The sequence below is a fragment of the Equus przewalskii genome, chromosome 15 (assembly GCF_037783145.1).
Source record: "Equus przewalskii isolate Varuska chromosome 15, EquPr2, whole genome shotgun sequence".
Lineage (NCBI taxonomy): Eukaryota > Metazoa > Chordata > Mammalia > Perissodactyla > Equidae > Equus > Equus przewalskii.
The window spans coordinates 88,572,687-88,597,785 of NC_091845.1; the positions used below are offsets into that span (position 1 = coordinate 88,572,687).

Genomic DNA, 25,099 nt, shown 5'->3' on the forward strand with positions numbered 1-25,099 from the left:
AACAACCAAGTAGACTTGGCGGTACCTGTCATTCCTTGCCTTTTGCGACCACGGGCAACAAACCCCAAAAACATAAAAAGCTACCCCCTCAGAGTCTTCTCCAAGAAACCCAGCCCAAGGAAGCCAGAGCAGAAACCCAGAAGCAGACACCCAAGGAGCTGACTTGGTGGGATGGAAAAGCAGAAACCGTGAGCAGACACCTCCACAGGCACAGCACTGTGGTAGAAAAGCCTGAACTCTGACCGATGAATGGCTGGAGGCTCAGTGTGGACGAGTCTGAGAGTGAAAAACTCTAGCAGGACCCAGGCACAGGGGCCGCACACTCACAAGCTTACCTCCAGGAGCTCTAGCATGTCCTTCAAGGGAATACTGGAGAGAATTCCCCTCCGTCTTCCAGCAGGGGGAGGGGAAAGAACCATGTTGCATGTGCGAGAGGATTCTGTTCTTGTTCACAAGACCTGCCCAGGAGAAAGTGTTTCACCAGAGCCTGACCTGCTGGGGTTTTATTGGAGCCCAACAGACCTGGGGAAAGGAAACACCCACCTCCAGCCCCTCTAACCTCTAACCATCCTGTCCCACCTGAGGGGCGAACACTGAGAGGTTCTCATGGAGTTCACAGGCCAGGAGCACAGACTCGCCAAAAGCAGAGACCTCATCAAAGGACCACAGACTGCCGCCCCCCTACATGTGACCATCAATCACTGAAGGGTCACCAGTGCAGCTCCTTCCACCCAGAGCATCACGTCCACCTTTCAGCCAAAGAACACAGGGCACACTGAGAGGCAAAACACCGAGTGAGGAGACTTGACCACATCATAACCAGAGTCAGACATGGCAGGAACGTTGGAATTACCAGAAAGGAATTTGAAAACACTAGGATTAATATGCTAAAAGCTTTAAAGCAAAAACATGTAAAAACAGAACATGTTAGCACAGAGATAGGAAGTCTAAGAATCAAAAAGAAATACCAGAGATCAATAGATACCTTGGATGGGCTCATCAGAATACCTGACGCAGTCGAGGAAATGATCTCTCAGCTTGAAGACACAATAACAGAAACTTCCAAAGCTGAAAAGCAAAGAGAACAAAGATCGAAAAAAACAGAGCAGAACATGCAAGGACTGTAGGACACCATAAACGGTGTAACACACATGTAATGGAAAAATCAGAAGGAAAAGAAAGAGAGAAAAGAACAGATGAAATATTTGAAGCAATAATGACTGAGAATTTCCCCAGATTAAATGTCAGACACCAAACCACAGACCCAGGAAGCTCAGAGCACACCAAGGGTAAACGCAAAAAAACTCCAAACAAACAAAAATATCCTTTATTTTGGCATTCAAACTTCAGAAAATCAAAGATAAAGGAAAAATCTTGAAAGAAGCCAGAGGAAAAAATACCTTATCCATAGAGGAGCAAAGAGAAGAATTACATCCAACTTCTCCCCAGAAACCATGCAAGCAAGAAAAGAGAGGAGAGAGAGATTTAAAGCGTTGAGAGAAAAAAAGTCCTACGAACCTAGATTTCTGTATCCTGTGAAATTATCCCTCAAAAGTGAAGGAGAAATAAAGACTTTCTCAGACAAACAAAAATTGACAGAATTTCTTTCTAGTAGACCTGTCTTGCAAGAAACGTTAAAAGAAATTCTTCAGAGAGAAGAAAAATGGAAAAGGTCATAAACTCAGATCCACAAAAAGAAAAGAAGAGCATCAGAGAAGTAATAAACGAGGATAAAATAACAATGTTTATTTCTCTTCTTCCTAATTGATCTAACAAATAACAGTTTGCTCAAAATAATAATAGCAACAATGTTTTTGATAATGTATGCTTATGTGCATATATAAATATATATATACTTCTGTTTACTTACATATAAGTGAAATGAATGACAGCAATGCTACAAGAGACAATAGGGAGGAATTAGAATTATCTCGCTATTATAAGATACTCCCATTACTCATGAAGTTGCATAACATTATCTGAAACTGAATTTGGATTAATTATAAATGTATATTGCAAATTCTAGGGTAACCACTTAAAGGAGAGAAAATGGTATCATATAAAATGCTCAATTAAAACCACAAAAGGCAAAAAAAGTGTAGAAGAAAAAATAGGAACAAGGAATGAAGGCAACAAAGAAAAAACAGTAACGACTACAGCCAATACTAATCCAACTATATCAATAATCACTTTAAACATCAACAATCTAAATCAAACACTTAAAAGACATATTGTCAGAGTGGATCAAAAAACAAGACCCAACTATGTATTGTTTACAAGAAACTCACTTTAAATATAAAAACACATATAGATTAAAAGTAAACGGATGGACAAAGACACACCATGGACATCAATCAGAAGATGGCAGGAGTAGCTACATTAATGTCAGACAGAGCAGACTTCAAAGCAAGGAAGGTCATCAGGGATAGAGAAGGACATTGCCTAGTGATGGAGGAGTGGATTCTCCAACAAGACATAACAGTACTTAACATGTATGTGCCTAACCATAGACTACCAACGTCACGAGGCAAAAACCGATAGAATTATAGGGAGAAATACATGAATCCACTGTTATGGTTGGAGACTTCAACACCTTCTATCAGTAATGGGCAGATCCAGCAGGGAGAAAATAAGCAAGGACATAGTCCAACCCAACACCACCCTCATCAACAGGATATAATTGACATTTATTCACAACTTCATCCAACAACAGCAGATTACACATTCTGTTCAAGCTCACATGGAACATTCACCAAGGCAGACCACATTCTGGGCCATAAAACACACCTTAATAAATGTAAAAGAAAAGATATCACACAATTGCTCTCAAATTCCAATTGAATTAAACTAGAAATCAATAACCGAAAGACAGCTGGAAAACACCAAAATACCTGGAGATTATTTCTAAACAACCTATGGATCAAAGAAGAAATCTCAAGAGAAATTTAAAAATATTTTGAACCAAACGAAAATAAAAACATAACATCAAAATTTGTGAGATGCAGCAAAAACAGGGCTTACAGGGAATTTTATAGCATTGAATGTATATATTAAAAAAGAAGAAAGATCTAAAATTAATAATCTAAGCTTTTACCTTAGGAAATTAGAAAAGAAGACCAAATTAAATCCACAGTAAGCAGATGAAAAAAATATAAAAATTAGAGCAGAAATCAATTAAATTGAAAACAGGAAATCATTAGAGAAAATCAAAACCAAAAGTTGGTTCTTTGAAAAGATCAATAAAAACTGATGAAACTCTAGCCAGGCTAAGGAAAAAAAGAGAAAGGACGCAAATTAATACTATTGGAAATTAAACAGGGGACATCACTACAGAGCCCATAGACATTAAAAATAATCAAGGAATACTATGAACAACTCTATGTTCACAAATTTGATACCCTAGCTGAAATGGACCAATTCCTTAAAAGACACAATTTGCTAAAAGTCACACAAAAAGAAACAGAAAATCTGAATAGGCCTACATCTATTAAAGAAATCGAATAAATAATTAATAACTTTCCAAAATAGAAAACAGTAGGCCCAGATGGGTTCACTGGTGAATTCTACCAAAGATTTAAGGAAGAAATTATACCAATTCTCTACAATCTCTTCCGAAAGACAGAAGCAGAGGGAATAGATCCTAACTCATTCTCTGAGGCCAGCGTTATCCTAATACCAAAATCAGGCAAAGACATTATTAGAAAACTACAGATTAATATTTCCCATGAACATTGATGTAAAAATCCTCAACAAAGGTTAGCAAATCGAATCCAACAATGTAGGAGAAGAATTACACACCACGACCACGTGGGATTTGTCCCAGGTATGCAAGGCAAGTTCAACATTCAAAAATCAATTAACACAATCCATCACATCCACAGGCTAAAGAAGAAAAATCACATGATCATATCAGCAGATGCAGAAAAAGCATTTGACAAAATCCAGCACCCATTCTTAATTAAAACACTCTCAGTAAACCAGGCATAGAGGGGGACCGAGGGCAGCCAGGGCCTGATTGCTCCCCTCTCATCCTCCCCATCACAAGGAGGCCGCAGGCAGGCCCATCTGACAAGTGTCTTGCCTGCCTTCCCCACGGGCCTCCACACACCCCCACCCTGGGCAGGATTTGGAAGGATTATTTCTTAAACTAGCGATTCAACACCAAAGGCAAAGAAACTCACTACTTTTGATTTCTTTTCAAGTCACCTTACAAATATGGCCTTTAAAGCATAATGAAAACACTGAGAGAGATAAATTTAAAAGATGAAAATATTTCTGAATGCTCTGGGTCCCTCACTCAACAGTCATCATATGAAAGAAAAAACTCACCAAGTGTTTAAAAATCTGCTTTAATTATATTTCCATGGATTCCAAGAAGAACATCATTGCAGTTAAGGTTACAAAAAAGCAAAGAGGGACAACTGAACATGCAATAAAAAATGGATTCACAGTGAAAATAACAGATGTTGATACTAAAATACATTACTTGGCTCCCTGAAGGGAAAAGCTTTTTTCCTAATTATCTATTCACTTGGCTTTTATTATGAGACTTTTTTTTCTTGAAAGCTTTGGGGAAGTTTTCAATTTGTGCTACCATCATTGTTAGCTTCTGAAGGAAGTCGCTCATTCTGAAACCCATTGTTTGCAGTCTATAACATAATCAGAAAATTCAAAAGGACAACAAATAGCTTGGCAACTGTGTTCTTGTGACATACAAAGACATTAGCAAAAATATGTAACAAAACTTACGGAAAACAAACAATTTTGTCCTTATATAGAGAGTTTCCTTTCTTCCTCAAATCCTCACAGCCTACTCTAAAATGTGGGTGTGTGTGTGGGGTGGGGGCTGCTACCAATCTCTCAGGGGGAGATAGAAATCCTAAAAGGTAAGGTAACTACTTCAATCGTGTTGTAACTGAGTTATAAAAATTGCATCTGGGCTTCTCACAAAGAGGGAAAACTAGGAAAGATGAAAATGGCTGTAAAGTAAAGAATTCATCCGTTTGTCCTTTGCAAAGTCTCTTAACTCAACAGTTAGAGGGTAAAACGATGACATGGTGACTGCGGCCTGAGGGCACAGAGAGAGGAGCGTCTTGGGGAACACACACCACCAGGCTGTCTAAGCCTCACTCTGCGCATGCACAAGGTCCAGGCTGGTGGAGCTGACACCTGGGGGAGAGGTCCCAGCACACGGAAATGTCACCGACACTGTACCCAAACACAGGGGCAGGAACAACACGTGGAGTCAGAGGGAGACCAAAACCAAGTTTAAAACCGTTTCAAAGCCAAGGGCCATATTTACTAAAAACTGACAAGTGACAACTCTGTAGAACACATTGTAAACATTGACAATGCGGCTTTATGTAACTCACAGTCTCAAAAGAAAATAAATCTCTGGTTTATCATCACTGCTGGGCTCAGTGTGCACAAAAGAATCATCGGAACCAAAGCGGTGGGTCCGGCGGGAGCGCAGGGCTGCGCAGGCGCACGCGCCCTCGGGGGGGCCCCTGCCATCGCCACCAGGCAGGTGGGCGCCGGGCAGGTGAGCGCCCGGCAGATGCAGGTGGGCCACATAGGAGCCCGTGGAGTGCCGGGTCCCCGCGGGTGCGGGTGCCGCGCGCTTGGTGCGCAGAACCACGCCGCCCGCAGCGCTGGGGTCCGCGCCCCGGGGCCGGCCGGCCTCCTGCCGTTCCCTGGCCCGACTGGCAATGTTGCGCACCCTGCTCTGACTTCTGGAGGACAGCTTTCTGACCAGCACCCTGGGGACCTGACCGGTGTCCTGCTGTGAACATGACGCCGGGCAGCCGTCATCCTGGTCGAAGGACACGAGCCGGCGCAGCTGCTGGGTCAGGGCATCCGCCGGCCCCAACGACGCGGTCGGCACGCGCACACCCTCCTCCTCTCTGGAACCCGTCGCGACAAAACTCTTACTGATGCACTGGTACGTGCTTTCGAAACTGCAGGCGATGTCTTCTGACGTTAGGTCCCCCAGACTTTTGGACTTGCAAGGACTGGGCAGCTTCATAGCAGGCAGAGGAGCGCGTGTGGACCATGGGGGCGCAGGGGCATGCACGTCCGGAGCACTGGACAGGGGCACACAAGTCGGGTTTGTTTTTGCTTCTGAATTTGAGAAATGGTCATACACAGAACCAGCACCCTGACGGGCTAGACAAGAAACACCCTGATTTCTGACATCCTGAATGCTGCTGAATATTTCAGGGACAGGAGGGCGCAAAGTCTCCTTACAGTAGCCGTTTCTCAAGCCTCTTTGAAAATGTCCCACCGCATCCTGACTGTACTTCAGTTTTAAAGGAGAAGCAATGTGACTTGTGCCCTCTCTCCTAGACTCACAGGCTGTCACAGACAGGTTTTCTGAGTCTCCATCCAGTTCCACGAGACTGCTCTCTGCAGAATTGAAACAGAGAGTGGGATCAGCGATTACACCTTCCAGCGTCAAGTCCGCGGCCGGGGCCAGGCTGCGCGCCTGCACCGTCTCCAGGGCCTCTCCAGGGGCGGGGCTTTTTGGTCCCCAGCAGTGAGAAGTACTCGAGGACCGGGGCAGGTTGCCTTCCACGGCCCTGGTCTTGGCCTTCCCAGGAGGGGCGTCATCCAGCTTGGTTTTCCAAGCAACAGTGCAGGTGGTTTCACAGACACCTGGGCGCGCTGAGCGTTCGCACGTCTCAGGACTCGAGGATGGCAGCAGCGCAGGGGGCGAGCTCAGGAAGGGTGACTCGGGTTTTCCCGTGGGAAAGCCACACTTGACGGGCATTTCCAGGTCCGCGGCGGGCAGGGGAGGACGGCCTGGCCTCACACGGGTGCTGTGAAGATGAGCAACAACTGTGAGGCTGGCCTGGTCGCTGGTCTCCTCGAACTGGCCAATCAAGGCCGAGATGGAACTGCCCGGCTCGTTCTCGTTAGTCAAAGTGACGTCGTCGATGAGACGGGAAATCTCACTCTCCTGCAGAATCGCGGTGGAGTGTAAGTCAGGCGCGTCGGCGCAGAGCGCCGAGATGTCAGACAGAGAAAAGGATGCTGCGGCTCTGCCCGGGTCCCAGGTGCCGCCCAGGGCCTTAATCTCCAGACTGCTCTGAGAAAGGAGGCTTCTCCCTTCCGCAGGAATCCGGGCATCCACGTGCTCCTTAAATCTCACAGCGCACGGATCTCGTGTCGGGTCAGGTGCAGGATCCGGAGCCCAGTGCTGCCTCGGGGACAGCGACTTGCTGGGGCTCTGGTGTTCCTGGCAGTCCCCTGCCACGTGCGATCTGGCCCTCCCACCCGCGGGGCCTGGCGCTGCCCACTGCCCTCCTGGGACCAACATGTTGGCAGTGGAAACAGGGGAGTCCCGTAGGCCGACGTCCTTGGGGAGGAGAGCGCTGGAGGAAGAGGACAGCTTTTTGCTGAAATTTGGAAGCCGTGGGTCTTTCATACCTGCTGCCCCGTCTCTTGCGCCGTCCTTCCCTGCTGCCAGATGAAACAAACAACACTTTAGGCGACGTGCACACACTCACGTTTGCCTTCAGACAGACAAATGAGAATGTAGATCTGTTACATCGTGACAGAATAGTCATGGATTGTGTAGATTCGCAACAAAGTGTCTGTGTGATGAATAAATGGTAAATATATTTATAGGGGTTTCACTGAAGCTTCCCTTTGAATGTCTATTACATCAGCCAAGGATGTAATATTCATTGTGAAAACATGTCAATGAGTTACCACACTTCACAGTGAAGATTACCTTCCGTTGTGTCCTATTCAGAATTGTACTACACAGAAGCATGGCAACAAAACAGAACAAGACAGCTCTGTTAACAAAGGGCTGTGGTACCTGTAAGAAGATACTGTAAACTTCACAGAGATACCAGGACTAGCAAAAAACCACCAATCATCATTTCGAAAGACATTTTGGCAAAAGATCTAATTTAACCAATTAATTTCTAAAAGAAATTGGCAAGTACAATAAAAGTATTAAAATTTCAGTATCTGTTGACTTTAAAATGTAAAAATAAAGAATTGGTCACCAATTCTATGCCATTGCTAATATCTAATTTTCTGTTAATCATACATATTTCTATTTTTAATATCCAAATTTCGTACTGCATTCTCCCCTAAAAGAGGCAGTAAGATATCAGGCACAGTAAGGAAAACTATAAAAACACACGCTTCACAGTAATTTGGGGTACCCATCATGCTTGCTTCAGTACTAAAACAACACTAGGTGTTCAATCAAGTGTTCTGGACCTTATTATTTTCATAGTTTTTTAATAGTTTCAGTCATGAGATACAAGAAAGAAGAACTTGACTTACTACTTTTCTAACTAAAAGAAAATCATAAAAATTTGATAAACCCAGAAATTATAAGGAAAAAAATTAAATATCTATGATGTTACCACTCAGAGGCAGACACTGTAAGCTTTGTAGAGGGATAGAATTATGGATAGAACTTTGCATTCTGCATTTTCTCCTCTTAGTATTTTTTCTACATTCTAACTTGGATCATTGCATGGCTATGTAATGCTCCACATGTACAAGTTTTATATAAATATGTATATACATGGATGACCAACTTGCATAACTGCTTTTTAATGGGAGGAAAGAACCATCGCCTCCATATTGCTTTCTAATTCAACTCAGTGATATTAACATCTTAATTGTGGCATTAATAGGATAAATCATAACTAATTTCTATTGAATATAGCTGCATTTCCTCCAAAAATGGAGTTTTAAAATAAATTTTAAAGTGTATATTTCATCTCTTCTTTGATACTGCTCTTAGCAAAATTTGAAACTTTTTTTTCACTTTTTTTGAGGAAGATTAGTCCTGAACTAACATCTGCCGCCAATCCTCCTCTTTTTGGTGAGGAAGACTGGCCCTGAGCTAACATCCGTGCCCATCTTCCTCTACTTTATATGTGGACTGCCTGCCACAGCATGGCGTGCCAAGCAGTGCATAGGTCCACACCCAGGATCTGAACTGGGGAACCCCAGGCCACAGAAGCAGAACATGCGAACTTAACCACTGTGCCACTGGGCTGGCCCAAAAATTTCAAACTTTTAAACTCCCTTTTTCTCCTTCATATAAACCATTCAAAAATTGGTTTCTCTCCCTAGAATAACTTACAATAAAAATCAATACAAGCAAAATGGTGTTTGTGAGAAAACAGATCACTGGAATTAGGTCATACGATAAAAGGAGAATTTTGCTAAAAGAAACAAGTAGTCATGCGTCACCTCTGGATGGGACACATTCTGAGAAATGGGTCATTAGGCGACCTGGCTGCTGTGTGGGCATCACAGCATGTCCTCACACACACCTGGGCGGGCAGCCTGCCACACTGGGCGACACGGCGCTCATCTCATGGGAGCATCATCATACACGCGGCCCGTGGTTGACAAAAATGCAACTATGTGGCACACAATTGTATCGCATTCTACTCGTCTGAGGGATTCTGATCCAGTTAGAATACACTTGTTGCAGAGACATCAAATGGACACCTTTTGGTGCTAAATTACCTGGAAGAGCAGGGGAGCCCCCACATGAGCCAGGAGCTCTGGGGCACCGCACGCAGGCGTGGCTCTTTATCGAGCTCCTGATGAGGTGAAGCCTTGTGCTCAAACTAGGGGAGCAGGAGGGGGACCCATTCCTGAGCCTGAGCGGCCCACAGCTGCACAGGAGCGCGACCCCTGCGCCCCACACCACCCCGCATCAGGGGAGCGAGGCTCAGAACTGCTGCGCTGCCTCTGGAGAAGCAAAGGCTTCTCAGGCGACAAGGGGTTTGCTTCTCACATCTGGCTTCTCCTCCTTCTCCACACACGTTCCCAGTCGCGGAAATGTGTCTCATGGTGGGGACAGAAACAGCTGTACTCAACCTCAGAAGAGTCAACAGAATCTCATTCACCCTCAGAGCACTCAGTAAACGTGGTGCCCACTGGGCAGCAGGACAGCAACCCTCCGTCCACCGCACCTGCAGACCCATAGGTGCTGGCCATTGCACCTGAGACCCCTCATCCCTCTCCGTCAGTGTCAGATAGCTAGGCTATTGTCCAGCGCTAGGTGACCAGGAAATTGCTCTGGACCACCCTCTCTCCAAAGCCTGCAATTTGGTCCTAAAGAAAACCTTAAAAATTATAACTTTTCGGTATATTTTCCTTTGCCTACAAAACATTGACCAGGTCATAATGGTAACCAGGGACCTGAGTGCGGCTGTACAGTTTATCCTCAGAAGAACTCAAGGTGTCTTACCCGGAGGGCTCTCCTTCCCTTCAGCAGCCTCGGCCACTGCGGGCGCGGGTGGCCAGGCCCCCAGCAGGGTCCTGCCGACAGGCATGGACACAGGGCGCGCCTGCAGACTCCGCGCCGTCCTCCTCAGGACCCCGTCAGGCTCCCTTGCAGGTTCACATACGGACTCCTTTATCTCCACCATCTCATGGAAGCCTGTTTTGCTCTTTTTCCTGCCTTTGGCTGGAGCGCTGGCTGTGCGTCGCAGAATCCTGTCCCCGAGTGACCGCTTCCGCATGCTATGGGGGTTGCTATCGGAGGCAGCGAGCCGGGGGTTCTTGTGGAACAGGCCCTTCAGGCCTTGCAGCTGCCTGCTCTGTGGACACAGAGGACCGAACACAACTTAGGTGGATGCCGCAGGGTCAGCAACTTGCCTTTTAAATGACGTCTCCGTGAAAAATGGACACGAAACACACTCCACAGCCACTGAAGAATGTTCACACCAAGCAAGCAGCCGCTCACAGCATGATGACGACGCATGCAAGTCCTGCCAGCCCCTGTGAGGAGGCTGCCTCCCTCCTCGCAGCCAAGCTCTCCCCAAGCTCCCCGCCCGCAGCGACGGCACGCTGGGACAGCTCCCCTGAGCAGCCACCTGCAGGCAGGGGCACGTGGGAAGGTGATTAGGAAGGCGAGTGGGAGGGTGAGCAGGCATGCCGCCAGGCTGCACAGCAGGGGACGGCCGGGCCAGAGCCGCACGCGGTCACTACCTTGGTGGCTCCTAGAAAGTGCAAGATGGTATAACTGGGGTTGAGGATTAAAGGGCTCCACTGCAAGGAAAGCAGAACACACAGAACACTGTTTGGGCCTGTTCCAGACGGGGTGTCAGAAAAACAAGGGAGAAACGCATTCGCTCCCTGACCCTTTCCTCCACCTCGACACAGGCACAGGCTCCTCACTGCCTGCTGTGGCTCATGATCCTCAACCCAAACAGACCTTGAGAGAACAAACAATGGGACGCACGCCTGGACATTTATGTAGGAGGGAGAACATGGACTTCCTTTTTCAAGTTTTATTTCTGGCTCAAGTTTTAAACAAATTCTGAATTTTCCTGTTTCCCTCAAGCACAAGAAATGCTGCAGATACCCCTTAGAAAACCTGGGATTCCTAGAAATTCAAGGACCTTTTCTCGATCACTTTCATTTGTGTGAATTCAGGCCAGAGGGAGCTCCTAACAGGCAGCACAGCAGGCGCCAAGTGGAAGCTCCCTCGGTGGGAGATGGGCCTCCGCACCACCCCACTGATGGGGGATGGACCCGGCCTGGTCAGGCTGGACCAGCCGCTCCCTGGCCCGCAGCGTGTGGTCACAGTGACAGCAGCCAACATTTCTGCAGTTCACCATGTGCGCCAGGCAACCTTTCTATCCCACGGTCCAGCCGAGGAAGCCAAGGGGGTCACAGCACTCGGATCCCTCTGCAGGAGGAGCTGTGGGCTCGGTGGGCTCCTTGACAAAGAGCCCTGGACATCCCGGGTCCTGCTCACTGCTCTCAGCCTCTCCACATCCTGTCTGGTCCTGAATACTCATCCCAGTGGCCCCAGTAACTAGGCCCGACCAGAGAACAGCTACGATCTGCAGACAGGCCTGAGCTCTCCCGGGAAGGCAGCCGCATCAGGGACCGGAGGACATTTCTGTGGTCCCTTCTTTCAAGTCCTGTGGGCAGCTATAAATTCATTCCTGACTTTAGGTTTCAGTTAAATACAATGGCACTGGATGGAAGCTTCCTGTCTATAACTGGCAGGTTGCTGGGTCTTTTCAACGATTAAAATAAAATCAAAGCTTAACTGTATCTTCATTGTTTTAGCCAAACAAATGATTGCCTGAGAGAATCCTAGTTTGCTCAATTTTCCTAGAGCCCAGAGAGGCCCCTAGGTGGAAGGAAGAGGACACAGCCCCGATGACGGAGGGGCACAGGGGCGCAGCCTGAGCAGGGGCAGCACAGGGCTGGCTGGCTTCCCAGGGGAGCCGGTTTCTGATAAAGAACAGCTTGTGGAGAGGCACATGCCTTTTATGCAATTAGTCAAAATAAGGACCACATATTGCTGCAGGTGGCTTCGAGCCTCTTCCCTCCTCACCTTTCCGCAGATGTCATTGATGGTGATGTGCACAAATATGGATGCTTCTGTCAGTCCTTCAAGGTAGACGTGCCGGTAGCCTGGTGGGAGAGAGGCAGTTTCCTTTCACTGAACCGTGGGTGGCTTTCCCATGGGGGCAACAGGACTGAGTATCTGACCCCACAGGCTTTCCATTTCATAGAGCATGTCAACACGCACATGATCATCGCCAAGTGTTGTGTGTCACACACGCTGAGCATCAACTGTCATGCACGCCATGTTTTAACTCTGCCCAAGAAAAAGGAATGGTCAGTCTGGGGAGCGGGGCAGCCGTACCCACCAGGCACTAAGCTGCTGAAGGTCACAGTTCTTTGCCCAACGAAGTCTCGTCCTATAGGGTCATGATCCCACACGAGGAACCGGACCAAAGCTATTTCTGGCATGTGGACTGTAAACGTCAAGGTTTCTTCCCACATTGGGTTAAATCCTTGGAGAGACAGGAAAAGAAAAATCATGAAAGCAAACAGCCTGGCTAAACATGAACCAGCAGCAACACTGGCGAAAGGGACAGGGAAAACGGCCCACAATGGTGTTTAAACACGCGGAGACAATGGGCTGTCCCAGCACATGCTACCGAAATAAAACCTTGGACTCACTCCATTGCCAGGAAACAGCTAGTAAGAAAAGCGCCCGTCAATTATTACATGATCTCTAATGATCCTTAATGCAAAACCGCACTGCAGAGAAAGCCCTCAGATTCAGATTCAGAATGACTCAGTGCGGTGAAAAGTACCTACAGTTGTGGTCTAAGAATCATGTGTCAGCAAAAACAATCAAGAACGATGCCCCCCCTAGAATCAGCTTCTCGAATACCACGACCAGCTGTGGCAGAGTCACTGTGAGCACTTCGCACGGTGCCGCACAGGCCTGCAAGCCACCGCACGCACACCCTCCTGTCCACCCTTGGACAGACCTCAAGAGGGCGGGCACAGCTTTTGTTTTTTTCTGATTAATAAAAAATATATATTACTGGCTTTCAGAAATATACAACTGTTTAAAATTATACAAATAACACATGCTCTTTTCTTAAAGCAGGAAAGATAAGTATTTATAACTCATTTTATATTTGAGAAAATTGACGCTCAGAGAAAATGATGCGCCCGAGGTCACACCATTAGCGACAGAGCCTAATCAGACGGCACCGTCGATCTCAGTGGCTTCTCAGGAAACAAGACCCTAATACATGAAAGATGATATATTTTCATGGCTACTGAAAATAAATAGAAAGGTATAAAATTCCATTCAAATTCTAAAAGGCAAAAATACACTTATTTCTGGGTAAAATTCAGAGAAAATAGTTATATAAACTGATAAAAATTCAAGTGCTCTATATGTTTCTTTCTCCTTTCTAAAATGAAGATAAGGTTTATTAATAAAGGCACTCAGGGGGCATCAGCCACATAACCCTGTTAAACACCTCAGCTAATGAAATCATTACAGATAAAATCACTGGATGTCCCTCCTGAACAAGAAGGGATTATTATCTTTTTGTCAACTCAGTGATGACCTCTAAATTACTTCTGAGACTAAAAGGATCCACTGAGCAAGGGTAGGAAAACGCAGCACTGGAAGTTTGCCTTCTTTAAGCCTGTTACCCCCTAAGCAGCAGGCTCACACTGCAGCACGCATCAGAAACGCGCTGTTACGCGATTTCATCGTGCAGACGTCACAGGGAGCACCTATCAAACCTAGCTGGTGTAGCCACTGCACACCTGGGCCACAGGGCACTCGTCTTACAGGGCCACCGTCCTACCTGTGGTCCATCGCTGACCGAAACATCATCATGTGGCCTGTGACTGTGCTCCTGAACCCCGACTCCTTTGCTTAAAAGAGCACTTAGAGAAACTCCTCCTGAGGTCTCTTTATGAACATGAGCCCTCTCAAACATTTTGAGGATTAAGGTTTGGATTTATTTTAGAGCACTGATGATGAGAGATAGAGAAGAACAGGTTTGTCACATGTATGAACAAGCACAATTTTAGAAGACTACCGAGAAAAGACAGGAGGCTTGGGTGAAACTTTTTACATGGAACCAAAATACAGCCAGAATGCTGCCCGTCTGCCCCAGGGGCATATTCAGGAAGTCGACCTGCTAGAGCCATGCTTGCCTTTGGAGTTTCACACGCTCCAGAAAAAATGAGATCATCAAGATGCAGGCTCTTGAATGAGAAGATGATATAAAACAGTGTAGGCACTTTCCTGGGGGAAGTTTTAACCCAGCCTTTAAAATATCACTCATTCTTTTTCAAGAGAAAAAAACTTTGCTTCAAAAGCAAAAGTCTTCAGAATCATGGTGACAACATCCACCAGCACATGCTCAGCCCCACATTACTGAGTCTCACGTGCTGGCAGGACCCCGACAGCAACTCCAACGGCAGTGATGGGTTAGGGATTTGCTTCTCCTTCACATAGACACATTTTTCAGTGCAGGTTCTATTTCCACAGCATTCTGATTATAAATAACACAGACTAGCACCTTACCATTGTCATCCACTACACGGGTTTGATCTTTGCAACAATCCACTGGCAATCCAATAATTTCAACTTCAACAAACGGATCGATGATCTATGCAAATAGAGAGTATTATTACAACGGATGCATTTCTACATACGTGTTAATTAATTTGACAATATTGGCCAAAATGTCCACATTTCAACAGCAACCCTTTTATTAGATGCTTACTAAGAAAGAGAAGCTGTACCAGGTGCAACAGACTCACATATATGAACAGGAATGAAAGAAAAGATCAACTTTTTGCTTGCCAATATTTACTAATGCTCCACAAACTACACGTAACGAGCCCAGAACCTAGTTCAAGGTACACACCCACAGAAATGGCAGCGTCTGTCCAAGCTCAGAGCAGCCATGTTCACAATCATCACACACAGGAAACAACGCAAATGTCTCCCAAGAGCAGAATGGATGGACTGGGGAATGTTCACTGAATGAATACTGTACAACAATGAAAAAGAACAGACATAATGTCGAGGAATCCAGACATTAAAGAATGTGCTGAAGAGTCCACTTACACAAAGCCTGAGACAGACAAAACGAGTCTGTCGTGAAGGCTGGTGTCTGCCTGGGGGGCTGGGAGCACATATTTACTGGGAGGAGGATGGAAGGTTCCTGGGGGTTCTCGTATGTTTTGTCTTGACCTGGGTTGCATAATAATTGATCAAGATGTCCACACTTGACTTGTGCACTTTAATGTATTTAAATCAATTGTTACTATAATGTAACTTTAAAAGTAGCAAAAAATAAAAAAGATTAAAAAGGAATCGAAAGAAACGATGTGAGTGTTTAGTCTCCCCATCCCCCTCAGCCCTCTCCTCTTGGGGAGAGTCCCACTTGTTGGTCACCCATAATCTCTTGTTTGTTGTGCAAGTTCTGGATAATAACCAATGAAGGACTAAAAACCTAAAGAATCTGGAAAGAGCTGGTCTAAAAGTCTAAAAGAGAGAGAGTTACGAAGCTTGAGAAGGGACATTTTTAGAAGCATGGAGAGTAAGGAGAATACAGAATTTGGGGAAAGTTTCAGGGAATAAGACCTGGAGGGACAATGGGAAACATGTTAAGACAATTAGGTGGACAGACACAACTAACCATGGCAAAGTTTACTCGCTCTCAGTTAACGACTTTGTGCTAGAAGTCTTTCCCTTGAACAGAAGCCTGTGGTAAAGATGGACCACTGGGAATCTCAGACCTTTGGGGCAGCTAACGAATATGATTTCTCTTCTGAAGGAATTCAAGATGCCTACAGGCTTGAAGAGCACTTCCTGTTTCAGACGTGGCTCCTGAGCCGACCTCGGCAAGTGGTGTGGCCATCTGTGCCTCCGTCTTCTCAGCAACAAACCCAGACAGCAGTGTCTCCACCATCACATTGCAATCTGGGCAAGATGCCAGACGTGGAACTGGACAGTGCAAGCGAGACAGGGAGAGATTTGGGAGGAAGAAGTCCCAGGAGGGCAAAGAAAGAGTGAAATTAAAGACGACAATTTTCTGGTTGGGAGCAAGAAAAACTATTATTTCATTCTCAGAGATATGAACAACATGAGGTCACAGGCTGAGCACTCAGGGAGCTGGACAGGGGAACAAACTGTATCTTGGGGCCAGTCCCGTGGCCTAGTGGTTAAGTGCACACTCTACTTTGGCGGCCCGGGGTTTGCCAGTTTGGATCCTGGGCGCAGACCTATGCACCACTCATCAAGCCACACTGAGATGGCATCCCACATACAAAACAGAGGAAGATTGCACAGAAGTTAGCTCAGGGTTAATCTTCCTCAGCGAAAAAATAATAATAATAAAAAGACAAAACTGTATCTTTATTTTCGTTAGCCTGACTAAAGCATGACATAGCAATTTCATAATGTATAAAAATGTCAAATCATGGGGCTGGCCCCGTGGCCGAGTGGTTAAGTTCGCGCGCTCCGCTGCAGGCGGCCCAGTGTTTCGTTGGTTCGAATCCTGGGCGCGGACATGGCACTGCTCATCAAACCACGCTGAGGCAGCGTCCCACATGCCACAACTAGAAGGACCCACAACGAAGAATATACAACTATGTACGGGGGGGCTTTGGGGAGAAAAAGGAAAAATAAAATCTTTAAAAAAAAAAAAAAATGTCAAATCACCACGTTGTATACCTGCAACTATTATAATATTGTACGTCAATTATACTTCAATTAGAAAAGGATGGAAAAAAGAAGAAAGGATAAACATCCTGACACTCCCAAGACAATCCTTCCCGCTGCTGAGAAGAGAACAGAGTGGCACAGGGAGGCCAGGCAGCGAGGGCCACTGCAGCGGACCAGACACCAGGGGACAGGGGTTTGGACGAGGCTGGAGGCAGCAGAGATGGATACATGGTCCCATCTGCAGCACCTGCTTCCTAAGGAGGAGGACACAGTGCATCTACTGAAGACGAGAGAGAAGAGCTGAGAGCAAATGCTTGAGGAGAGAGGAGCTGCACACAGCCACCGTGGAGAACGTGACTGCAAGCAGGGGAGCACCACGGTGGGCCGAGATCTGAGACGGAACCTGTGGTGGCATCAGACTGCAGACTGACTGGCTCCCATCAACACTGAAGATCCAGAAATCTCAGCTGACAGGTGGGAGTGGCACAGAGCTGAAGCGAGGGATACTCTTGACAGGAAGGATGTGAGCACAGGAGGGGCCGACAGTCAGGGAGAAACGGGGGCCAAGAAGGCTGAGAGCAGGTGTGATGGGGGTGACAGGTGAAAGCTCGGGAGGAGAGGAGGCTGTGCCACAGAGGAGACACCCCAACATCAGGCTGCAGCTGAGGTGACGAGCCAGCATGGGGCCAAGGGGTGGCCAACGTGCAGTGGAGGCGAGGTCACAGGGGGTGAGGGATGCAGTGTTCCTACTAACACCTAAACAGTTCTCTGCACCTCGACTTTAGCCCTGCCTGTGTTGGCCTTGCACTGTGAGTGGGACTGTGTGCACGCAGCCCTCGAAACGGATGGCACACTGCCCCCCACGAGGAGCCACATGGGCTTCGAAATACATCAGTCAGTACTTGTGAGCTGCAGTCAGTACTCGTTATGAACATATGCATACATGCACGCACACACACATGCACACTCACACATGTACGCACACACACGTGCACACACACATGCACATGTGCACACACATATGCACGCACACACAGAGCCCTCAAGACACTTTAGACAAAATGGAAACCAGGAAATAATCACCTAGCGCCCTTGGTCACACGCGCTTACCTCGCCTCGGTCCCCAAACATGGAGTCTGGGGGTTTGGGGAGCTGCTGCCCACTGATCACCTTCAGGACGAGCTGCTTCTTGGGGTTGGCAGGCAGCGGATCACCAGAGAAAGGGTTGAAAGTACCTAAGCCAAGTAAAGCCGAGGTTAAACTCTGACTGGCAGCGTGAGAAACACACACACACACACACACACACACACACACACACACGCAGGAGCCCCATAAGCTTGCAGAGCAAAGAAAGGGCAAGTGCTGAATTCCTAGTGTCTCTCAGAGCAAAGACATGGTCACCCAACCATCGGCATGGCTTCTGCCTGAAGACAGTGCCAGCTGGCACCTCCACGCAGTGGTTCTCGTTAGGACCCAAGCTCCCAAAGGCCAAGGAATGGCCCATTTAGAGCAGATGTCTGCCACACAGTCATCGCCACGGCATGGGGGACAAGGACATTTTACGTGAATGTCAACAGAACAGAGAAGCAGAGTGGTTGCTCAGATTCAAATAATTTTCTAACCTAAACTATCTTGGGGGAGACTGAAGACAACCAACAGGAAGACCTGCCACTGAGAGAACAGCCGAGCAAGGAGACATGCAAGATGTGAAACGCTGAAGACATGTCGTCATCTGAATTGTTAAAAACACAATTTGGAAAATTGTAAAAGGATTTTAATGAGCAGAACCAAGAGAAAGTGTTTTGCCCTAAAACGGCACTATCTTTTCTCTTTGCTAGCTGTTCTGTCACGGGCCCACACTGACTGACACAGCTGAGGGTGTCGTTTCGGGGGATTTTAAGTTTTCGGCTGGTTTCAGACTCACTTTCCCTGAGAGAGCTCCTGTGCACAGGCCTCAGGCCATGCAGTTTACGAGTTACGCCCCATGAACATCATGCTGGGCACAGATTCCAGATGACAGTCCCCTGCTACCCAGGCCCCTCTTCACAGGCATAACCGCAAAAGAGAACGTCCCAGATGTCATGCTCAAAACGTGCAATAGTGTGACAAGTTCTAATTTACACTCCAACACCTCAGCCTACTTCTTTTAAAAAATCATGTTGCAAACACCGGGTGTCGCACTCTCCAGAGAGCTCCTTCAAGAGCCGCCTCCTGCTCTCAGAGACAGGGCTGTGAAGCCAGCACACACCTTTGCACATCTGCTGGGGTTTGAGGACGTAGCCACAGTTGCCGTTGGTTTTGAATTTGGCTCGATTTAGCTGCATCATCCGCCCTTCAGACTGGTAGTTCAGGGCCACTGCACAAGGTCAAAGTGGGAGAGGATTAGGGAGACGCAGCACAGAGCCACAACACGCAAAGAACTGCTGCTCCGCGAGGCATACGCACCCAGCTGGCAGCCCGTGCTCCAGTAGGGCAGAGGGTTGAAGTTGCTGGAATCAATGCGGTAGGCGGAGGGGTAAACCCTTGTGAGCTGCTTCTGGTTGTAAACCATGAACTGCTCTGCCTTCTGCTGAACAACCTGATGTGCTCTTGTTTCACTGAATGACAGCACATTTCCTGTGCTTCCTGGCAGTTTTTAATAAAGAAAAAAGAAACGTGAGTACAGCAAAGAAAACACCACTCATACTAGACCTTATAACATGTCCAGCTGTACCAGGTCAACCCAGGGACACAGGCAGGGCAAAGCGGGTGAGCTCCTGACCGAGCAAGACACAGTAATTCCATTCTCAGGACTCTTCCCATTTGGGGCCAAATCAGAGCTGTGCATCTTCCTAGGAGAACTGCTTATTTGTGCATCCACATTCTCCAAGAATTCAATCACCTCACTCATCCGTGTCCACCTGGGAGCACGAAGAGGGCAGGCAGGTAAATTATGTTTTAGGTGCGTGAGTCAAACGAATATCTTTGCCAAAGATGTAGACAGTCATGGATAAATAAAACTATCTATGTAACTTATTCTGGCAACAGGGAGACAGTCATTGAAGGTATTCCTCTCAAAGGCAACATGTGAAATACGTATTAACTGATTGGATTCAAGGTCCAAGAAAATGAAGGAAAAAATCCAGTTCCAAAAAAGAAAAACTGAGTTTTAAAATTAATTTAAATAGATTTATGGAATCAGTCAAAAGCTGTTGGAAAAAGAAAATAATGGAGAAAGAGCTCGAAAGAGCATTATAAAGAAATAAAGCTTTGGCACAATCATCAAGCTCACCAGGTTTATAAATAATGGAAAAATACTGAGGTGAAAGACCAGGAAGCAGATAGTAAAGTTTCTGCTTGGACTTTCATCAGGGCGGTCAACCCAGGGCCGAGGAAGCTGCAAGTTTGGGGTCACGATGGGGTCAACGTCCAAATGCCCCACTTCCCCTTTTCTCCCATCCCATCTCTCATTGTAGACACAGTCTTCAATGCTCCCACCACACCCACACCCCCACCAAACACCCACTCCCCACCCCAAACGACCTCCCCTGCGGCTTCTGGACCCACTGAAAGACGGCAGTCTAGGGAAGATCCAGACCTGCGCGGAGCTTCGGTTTCACTCCAGCATGCATAGCAATGAGCCAAGTGTGTCTGCCCCCGCCCCGGGGGGACAGGGCCCTTGAAACCAGGGGCTGACTATCGTCTTGCTGGGCCAACTGGGCCTGAACTGTATGCGGACGGTGCGTGTTCAGTGCACACAGTCTCCCAGGGCCCCTTGTCCTTCGGTTGTGCACACTTGGATATTAAACATGGCCAAATGACTGACGGTTCCCCCCTCCAGGGTGGGAACTTGAACAGTCACAAACTCAGGCAGAGGCAAAGGGAGCAGGGAATTACAGGTTCAAGCTGAAGAATCCCCTCATCTTGACTTTCTCCTTATCATACATATTTTATTGACATATTGACATAACACAGTTTACACGTCCTGAGATGCTAAGCAAGACCTCTGCAGATTGTGGTGGACATGCTTTGAACATGAGAGCAGACAATATCATAGCCTTTTTCTTTTTTTTTTCTGAGGAAGTTTGGCCCTGAGCTAACGTCCGTGCCCATCTTCCTCCACTTTATATATGGGACAGCTGCCACAGCACAGCTTGACAAGCGGTGCATAGGTCCGCACCCGGGATCCAAACCAGCGAACCCCAGGCCGCTGAAACAGAGTGCGCAAACTTAACCACTGCTCCACCAGGCCAGTGCCAAGATCACAGTCTTTCTGACGAGCCACATTCAGATGGTGGAGCCCTGTGGCCAGCACCACTGTTTTCCCTATCCCTCGACATAAATATGCACGCCGCGTTATCATCAAGTTGCTCTGCATTAGGATAAGCCACGAACTCATTATCTACTGCTCATTTTGTGGTTAAAAACAAACCCACACACAAAAGACAAAAACAGCTAAATTTCAAGAGCCAAGTAGGAGTAAATATTATTCCCACTAAGCTAATACAATTATGCTTTCCCAAGGCCTTTATCAGAAACTCTACTGCTCTAAACCAAATGCACATTTAACTCCACTAAACCACTGCCTGCGCCTCTCTGAGCCGTGGGCAGTGAGCCCAAGAACGTGCTGTTCACCTGCTAGGCCAGTGACAGTGTCTCCTGTTCTCACAGGAGAAATTAATTTAGACTTTTTATAACTGTCACCATTTGAAGAAAGAATCAACACCAAAGGCAAGAAAACCTGCAGACAGAAAAAGATACCCTTGTGGAGCGGGGAGAAAGGACTGCCAGAGGATCCAGAGGTCGTGGAGGTCGCAAGGCTCAGGACAGGCTGCTCCCTGCCACCAGGGGACAAGGACACAGGCTCTGACTCCACCTCAGCTCCACCAGAGTCAGGCCCAGACGGAGCGCCACAGACACGGTTTCCTTCTGAGGCGCTCACTGACTGAACGGATTCAGACCAAAGGAAGAGGGAAAGGAAAGGACCAGCTGGGAGTCCGGGGAAGAGCAGCGCGAGCAGGACTCTCAAGACACAGCGACGGCGGTACGAACGGCAAGAGAGGCAACACCTCTGAAATTTCTGCTTTTTGTTAAAACGTCAATCTGTGGGTTAAATTATTTCCATCACAGTCAAAATTTCCAATGAGAAAATAGGGGCTTTTCGAAGAGTTATTTTAGCCAATTAATTTCTTCCTTCCCCTGGTCACTGGCACTGGCATGGGCACCTGTGAGCTGGGGAGACCTGTCTGCTGCTCTTGTCTTTGCACAGTAACCACGACCTCCCTGGCCCTCTGGTCACTCAGGCAACCACGGTAACCAATAATCAACAGAGCCTCCTGTGCGCTCAGCATCGCACGGGTGGGCAGTCTCCAGACAAGCAAGGAGGATTCGACCCGGTTCCCGGAATTTGTGATGGCGCCCGACAGACAAGAGACAAGTTAGCAGTTGACAAGGAAAGGCCAGGAATGTTCACGCAGAGGAGAAACACTGAGTCCTCACCATCGTCCATGATGTCCTGGGCTGCCACAGAGTTTGTGTACACAACCAGATCTGAGAGCTCTCGGCACAGCTTCATGGTTTTCCTCCGGCGACCAAGCCTGTGAAAACACATCCCGACTTAGGAGGTTTCAGAGCTGAAGAGGCTGGGGTTTTGTCCCTCCACTCCCTCTCCCGGATCCAACAGAGCCAGGACCAGAAGCAGGCACAGGTCCCAGCTCAGCACCCACCCGTGATTTATTCACCGCTCAGCCAGGAATCACAGTTTCTTCTCACGTGTTTGTGAGTTCCTTCATGGGGGCTGCCTCCCACTGCTCCCGGGCTAGGGGGCAACACCAGAGTTCTCAGGGATCTGCTCTGCTTTGGCAGGAGGAAACCTGGACTGAAGTATAGAAACACTGCCGTGTGGGTTGTGAGAATCTACATCTGCAGGGAAACCTTCAAATTTCCATAGTGATTATCCTGCGGAGGGGCAATTACAACTGATTTTTAAAATTTCCTTCTCTATGCTTTTTCTATATTCTTCAACTTTCTTAAAACAAACATCCATTGCTTTGTTCTCTCTCCTATACACCACTCCTAGGATCCCCTCTACAAGGCTACAGACTCTACCACTTCTCCTTGCTCCACAGACCCACATTCTCCTCACAGACACACTTCTCTCCTCTAGTGACCCCTAACTATCAGAAACTCTAATCCTCAGGAAAGGAGATACACAAACAGCCAATGCACTCATGGAAAGATACTCAGCATCACTAGTCATCAGGGAATGCAAATCAATCCACAATGAGATACCACTTCACACTCACTAGAATGGCCATAACCAAAAGCAGGCAGTATCGTGTTGGCAAGGAGGAGGGGAAAGGGGAACCTCACACGTTGCTGGGGAATATAAAACAGTAAAACTGCTTTGTCAAGACAGTTTGGCAGTTCCTCAAAAAGTTAAATGGAGTCACCACGTGACCCAGCAATTCCACTAAGTATGTACCCAAGAGAAATAAAAACACGTCCACATAAAAACTTACACACAACAGCCAAAACAAAACAGCCAAAGAGCAAGAACAACCCACATGTCCTTCAACTAAGAGTGGGTAGACAGAATGCAATCCGTCATATGAGGGAATATACTCAACAGTGAGAAGGACTGGAGCACCGACACCTGCCATGACAGGACGAGTCCTGAAAACCTCACACTGAGCCAAAGAAGCGAGACACAAAAGGCCAAAGGTTGCATGGTTTTGTTTATACGTAATAACCAGAAAAGGCAAATCTAAAAGACAAAGTAGGTTGGTTGGTGCCAGAGACTGGGGGTCGGCGGTGTGAGGTGGCTGCTAAGGGTAGAGTTTCTTTTTGGTATGATGAAAATGTTCTGGAGTTAGATGGTGAAGATATGGATTTATTCACCCAATGAGGACCTATCGAGCACCTACTGGGGATAAGATAGTGAACAATCAGACAAAAATCCTCACCCCAATGGTACTTATATGCATCCAATGAAAGAACTAAGGCCAAAATGCACCAACAATTCATTTTGCCAAGAAAGGAGACAGGAACATATACAGGGATAAAAACCAACATGACGAAAGAGTGCATGTTCCTAGTTATTGCATAATCAGGGAATTCTACAGCCATTGATGAAAATCTGGTTTTGTGAAGGCTAACAATTATAAATCCTGTGAGGTCATGCCTAGAAGTTACAAGTGAAACTCCAAGACACTCCATGAAACAGAGAAGTTCTGTTTAATCCTTGTCCTGGGAGGAGATTGGTTTACTGAAGTCCCAAAAGGACATCGTCACAGCTGTTCAGGCCTTGATAGCTGTATGGGCAAACCTCTGCGTGACCCCAGCACTGCATGACATGACTTCATGTGACACCTGTACCGATGTCCCGTTTGTGCAGTTGAGGCTGTCCTGGTTTTCCTCAAACGCTGCCCCTTCTGCGGCCATGTGGCTCAGAGCTGAGCCTTCCTCACACTCACATTTGACAGAATTCACAGCAGAGGGCTCCGGGAAAGTGACCCCATTTCTCTTTAATTCTCTACTACAACTACACATTGAGTTTTCCCTACCCTACCAGCAGGGACCACACATCCCTTGTGCGCTTGCCAGTCAGTTACTATTCTAGGTACAGACATTCTCTCGAGGTAAAGCTTACATGTAAAATCTCACTAGACACTGAATGCACTCCGTCCCCACAGGACCTCCGAGGTTCCGTCCTTTAGCAAAGGTGCAAGATGTGTCGGGGTGCGCATGCGCATGTTTTTGTGTATCTATCTGTGACATGATCTCCACTCCTTGGTGAGACGATGTGTAACATAGACTGCCAGAAAACCCTACATCAGATGTCGTGTCACAGTATGGCCTCTGAAATATGGTCACTTCACTCATCCCAAGTTCTGTCGCCAATAACACAGAAGACAGCAGCTAGTATTCTGAGTGCTTAGTTGACTAGGGTGTGGCTTATCAGCCTGAGTGGTTTAACTCCTTACACTGATTCCAAAAAACAGAAAGAAACGAGGAGCCTAACTTGTCCCCGTTAGAGCTGGAGGAACAGGAATTTGCATCTGGAAACTCCAGACACCTGGCTCCTCACCAGCTTATCCTCCA

General features: G+C 47.1%; 1 protein-coding gene across 38 annotated transcripts in view; it reads right to left on the reverse strand.

Annotated features, from left to right (window-relative positions):
- Positions 1-4,333: 4,333 nt before the first annotated feature.
- PLCH1 (phospholipase C eta 1) overlaps positions 4,334-25,099 on the reverse strand; it is a 208,780-nt gene continuing 188,014 nt past the window's right edge. For 10 of the 38 annotated variants that reach the window (XM_070577695.1, XM_070577694.1, XM_070577705.1 and 7 more), the window contains 10 exons: positions 22,496-22,593; positions 19,463-19,642; positions 19,266-19,373; positions 18,128-18,252; positions 14,867-14,951; positions 12,666-12,812; positions 12,347-12,426; positions 10,984-11,043; positions 10,241-10,592; positions 4,334-7,461 (listed from right to left, as the gene is read on the reverse strand). In XM_070577695.1, coding sequence (XP_070433796.1) covers positions 5,369-7,461; positions 10,241-10,592; positions 10,984-11,043; positions 12,347-12,426; positions 12,666-12,812; positions 14,867-14,951; positions 18,128-18,252; positions 19,266-19,373; positions 19,463-19,642; positions 22,496-22,593 — 3,328 coding nt within the window. In that variant the 3' untranslated portion in view covers positions 4,334-5,368. Of the gene's footprint in view, positions 7,462-7,735; positions 7,764-10,240; positions 10,593-10,983; positions 11,044-12,346; positions 12,427-12,665; positions 12,813-14,866; positions 14,952-18,127; positions 18,253-19,265; positions 19,374-19,462; positions 19,643-22,495; positions 22,594-25,099 lie in introns of all 38 variants that reach the window. The other 28 variants (XM_070577700.1, XM_070577696.1, XM_070577688.1 and 25 more) reach the window with 7 other exon arrangements.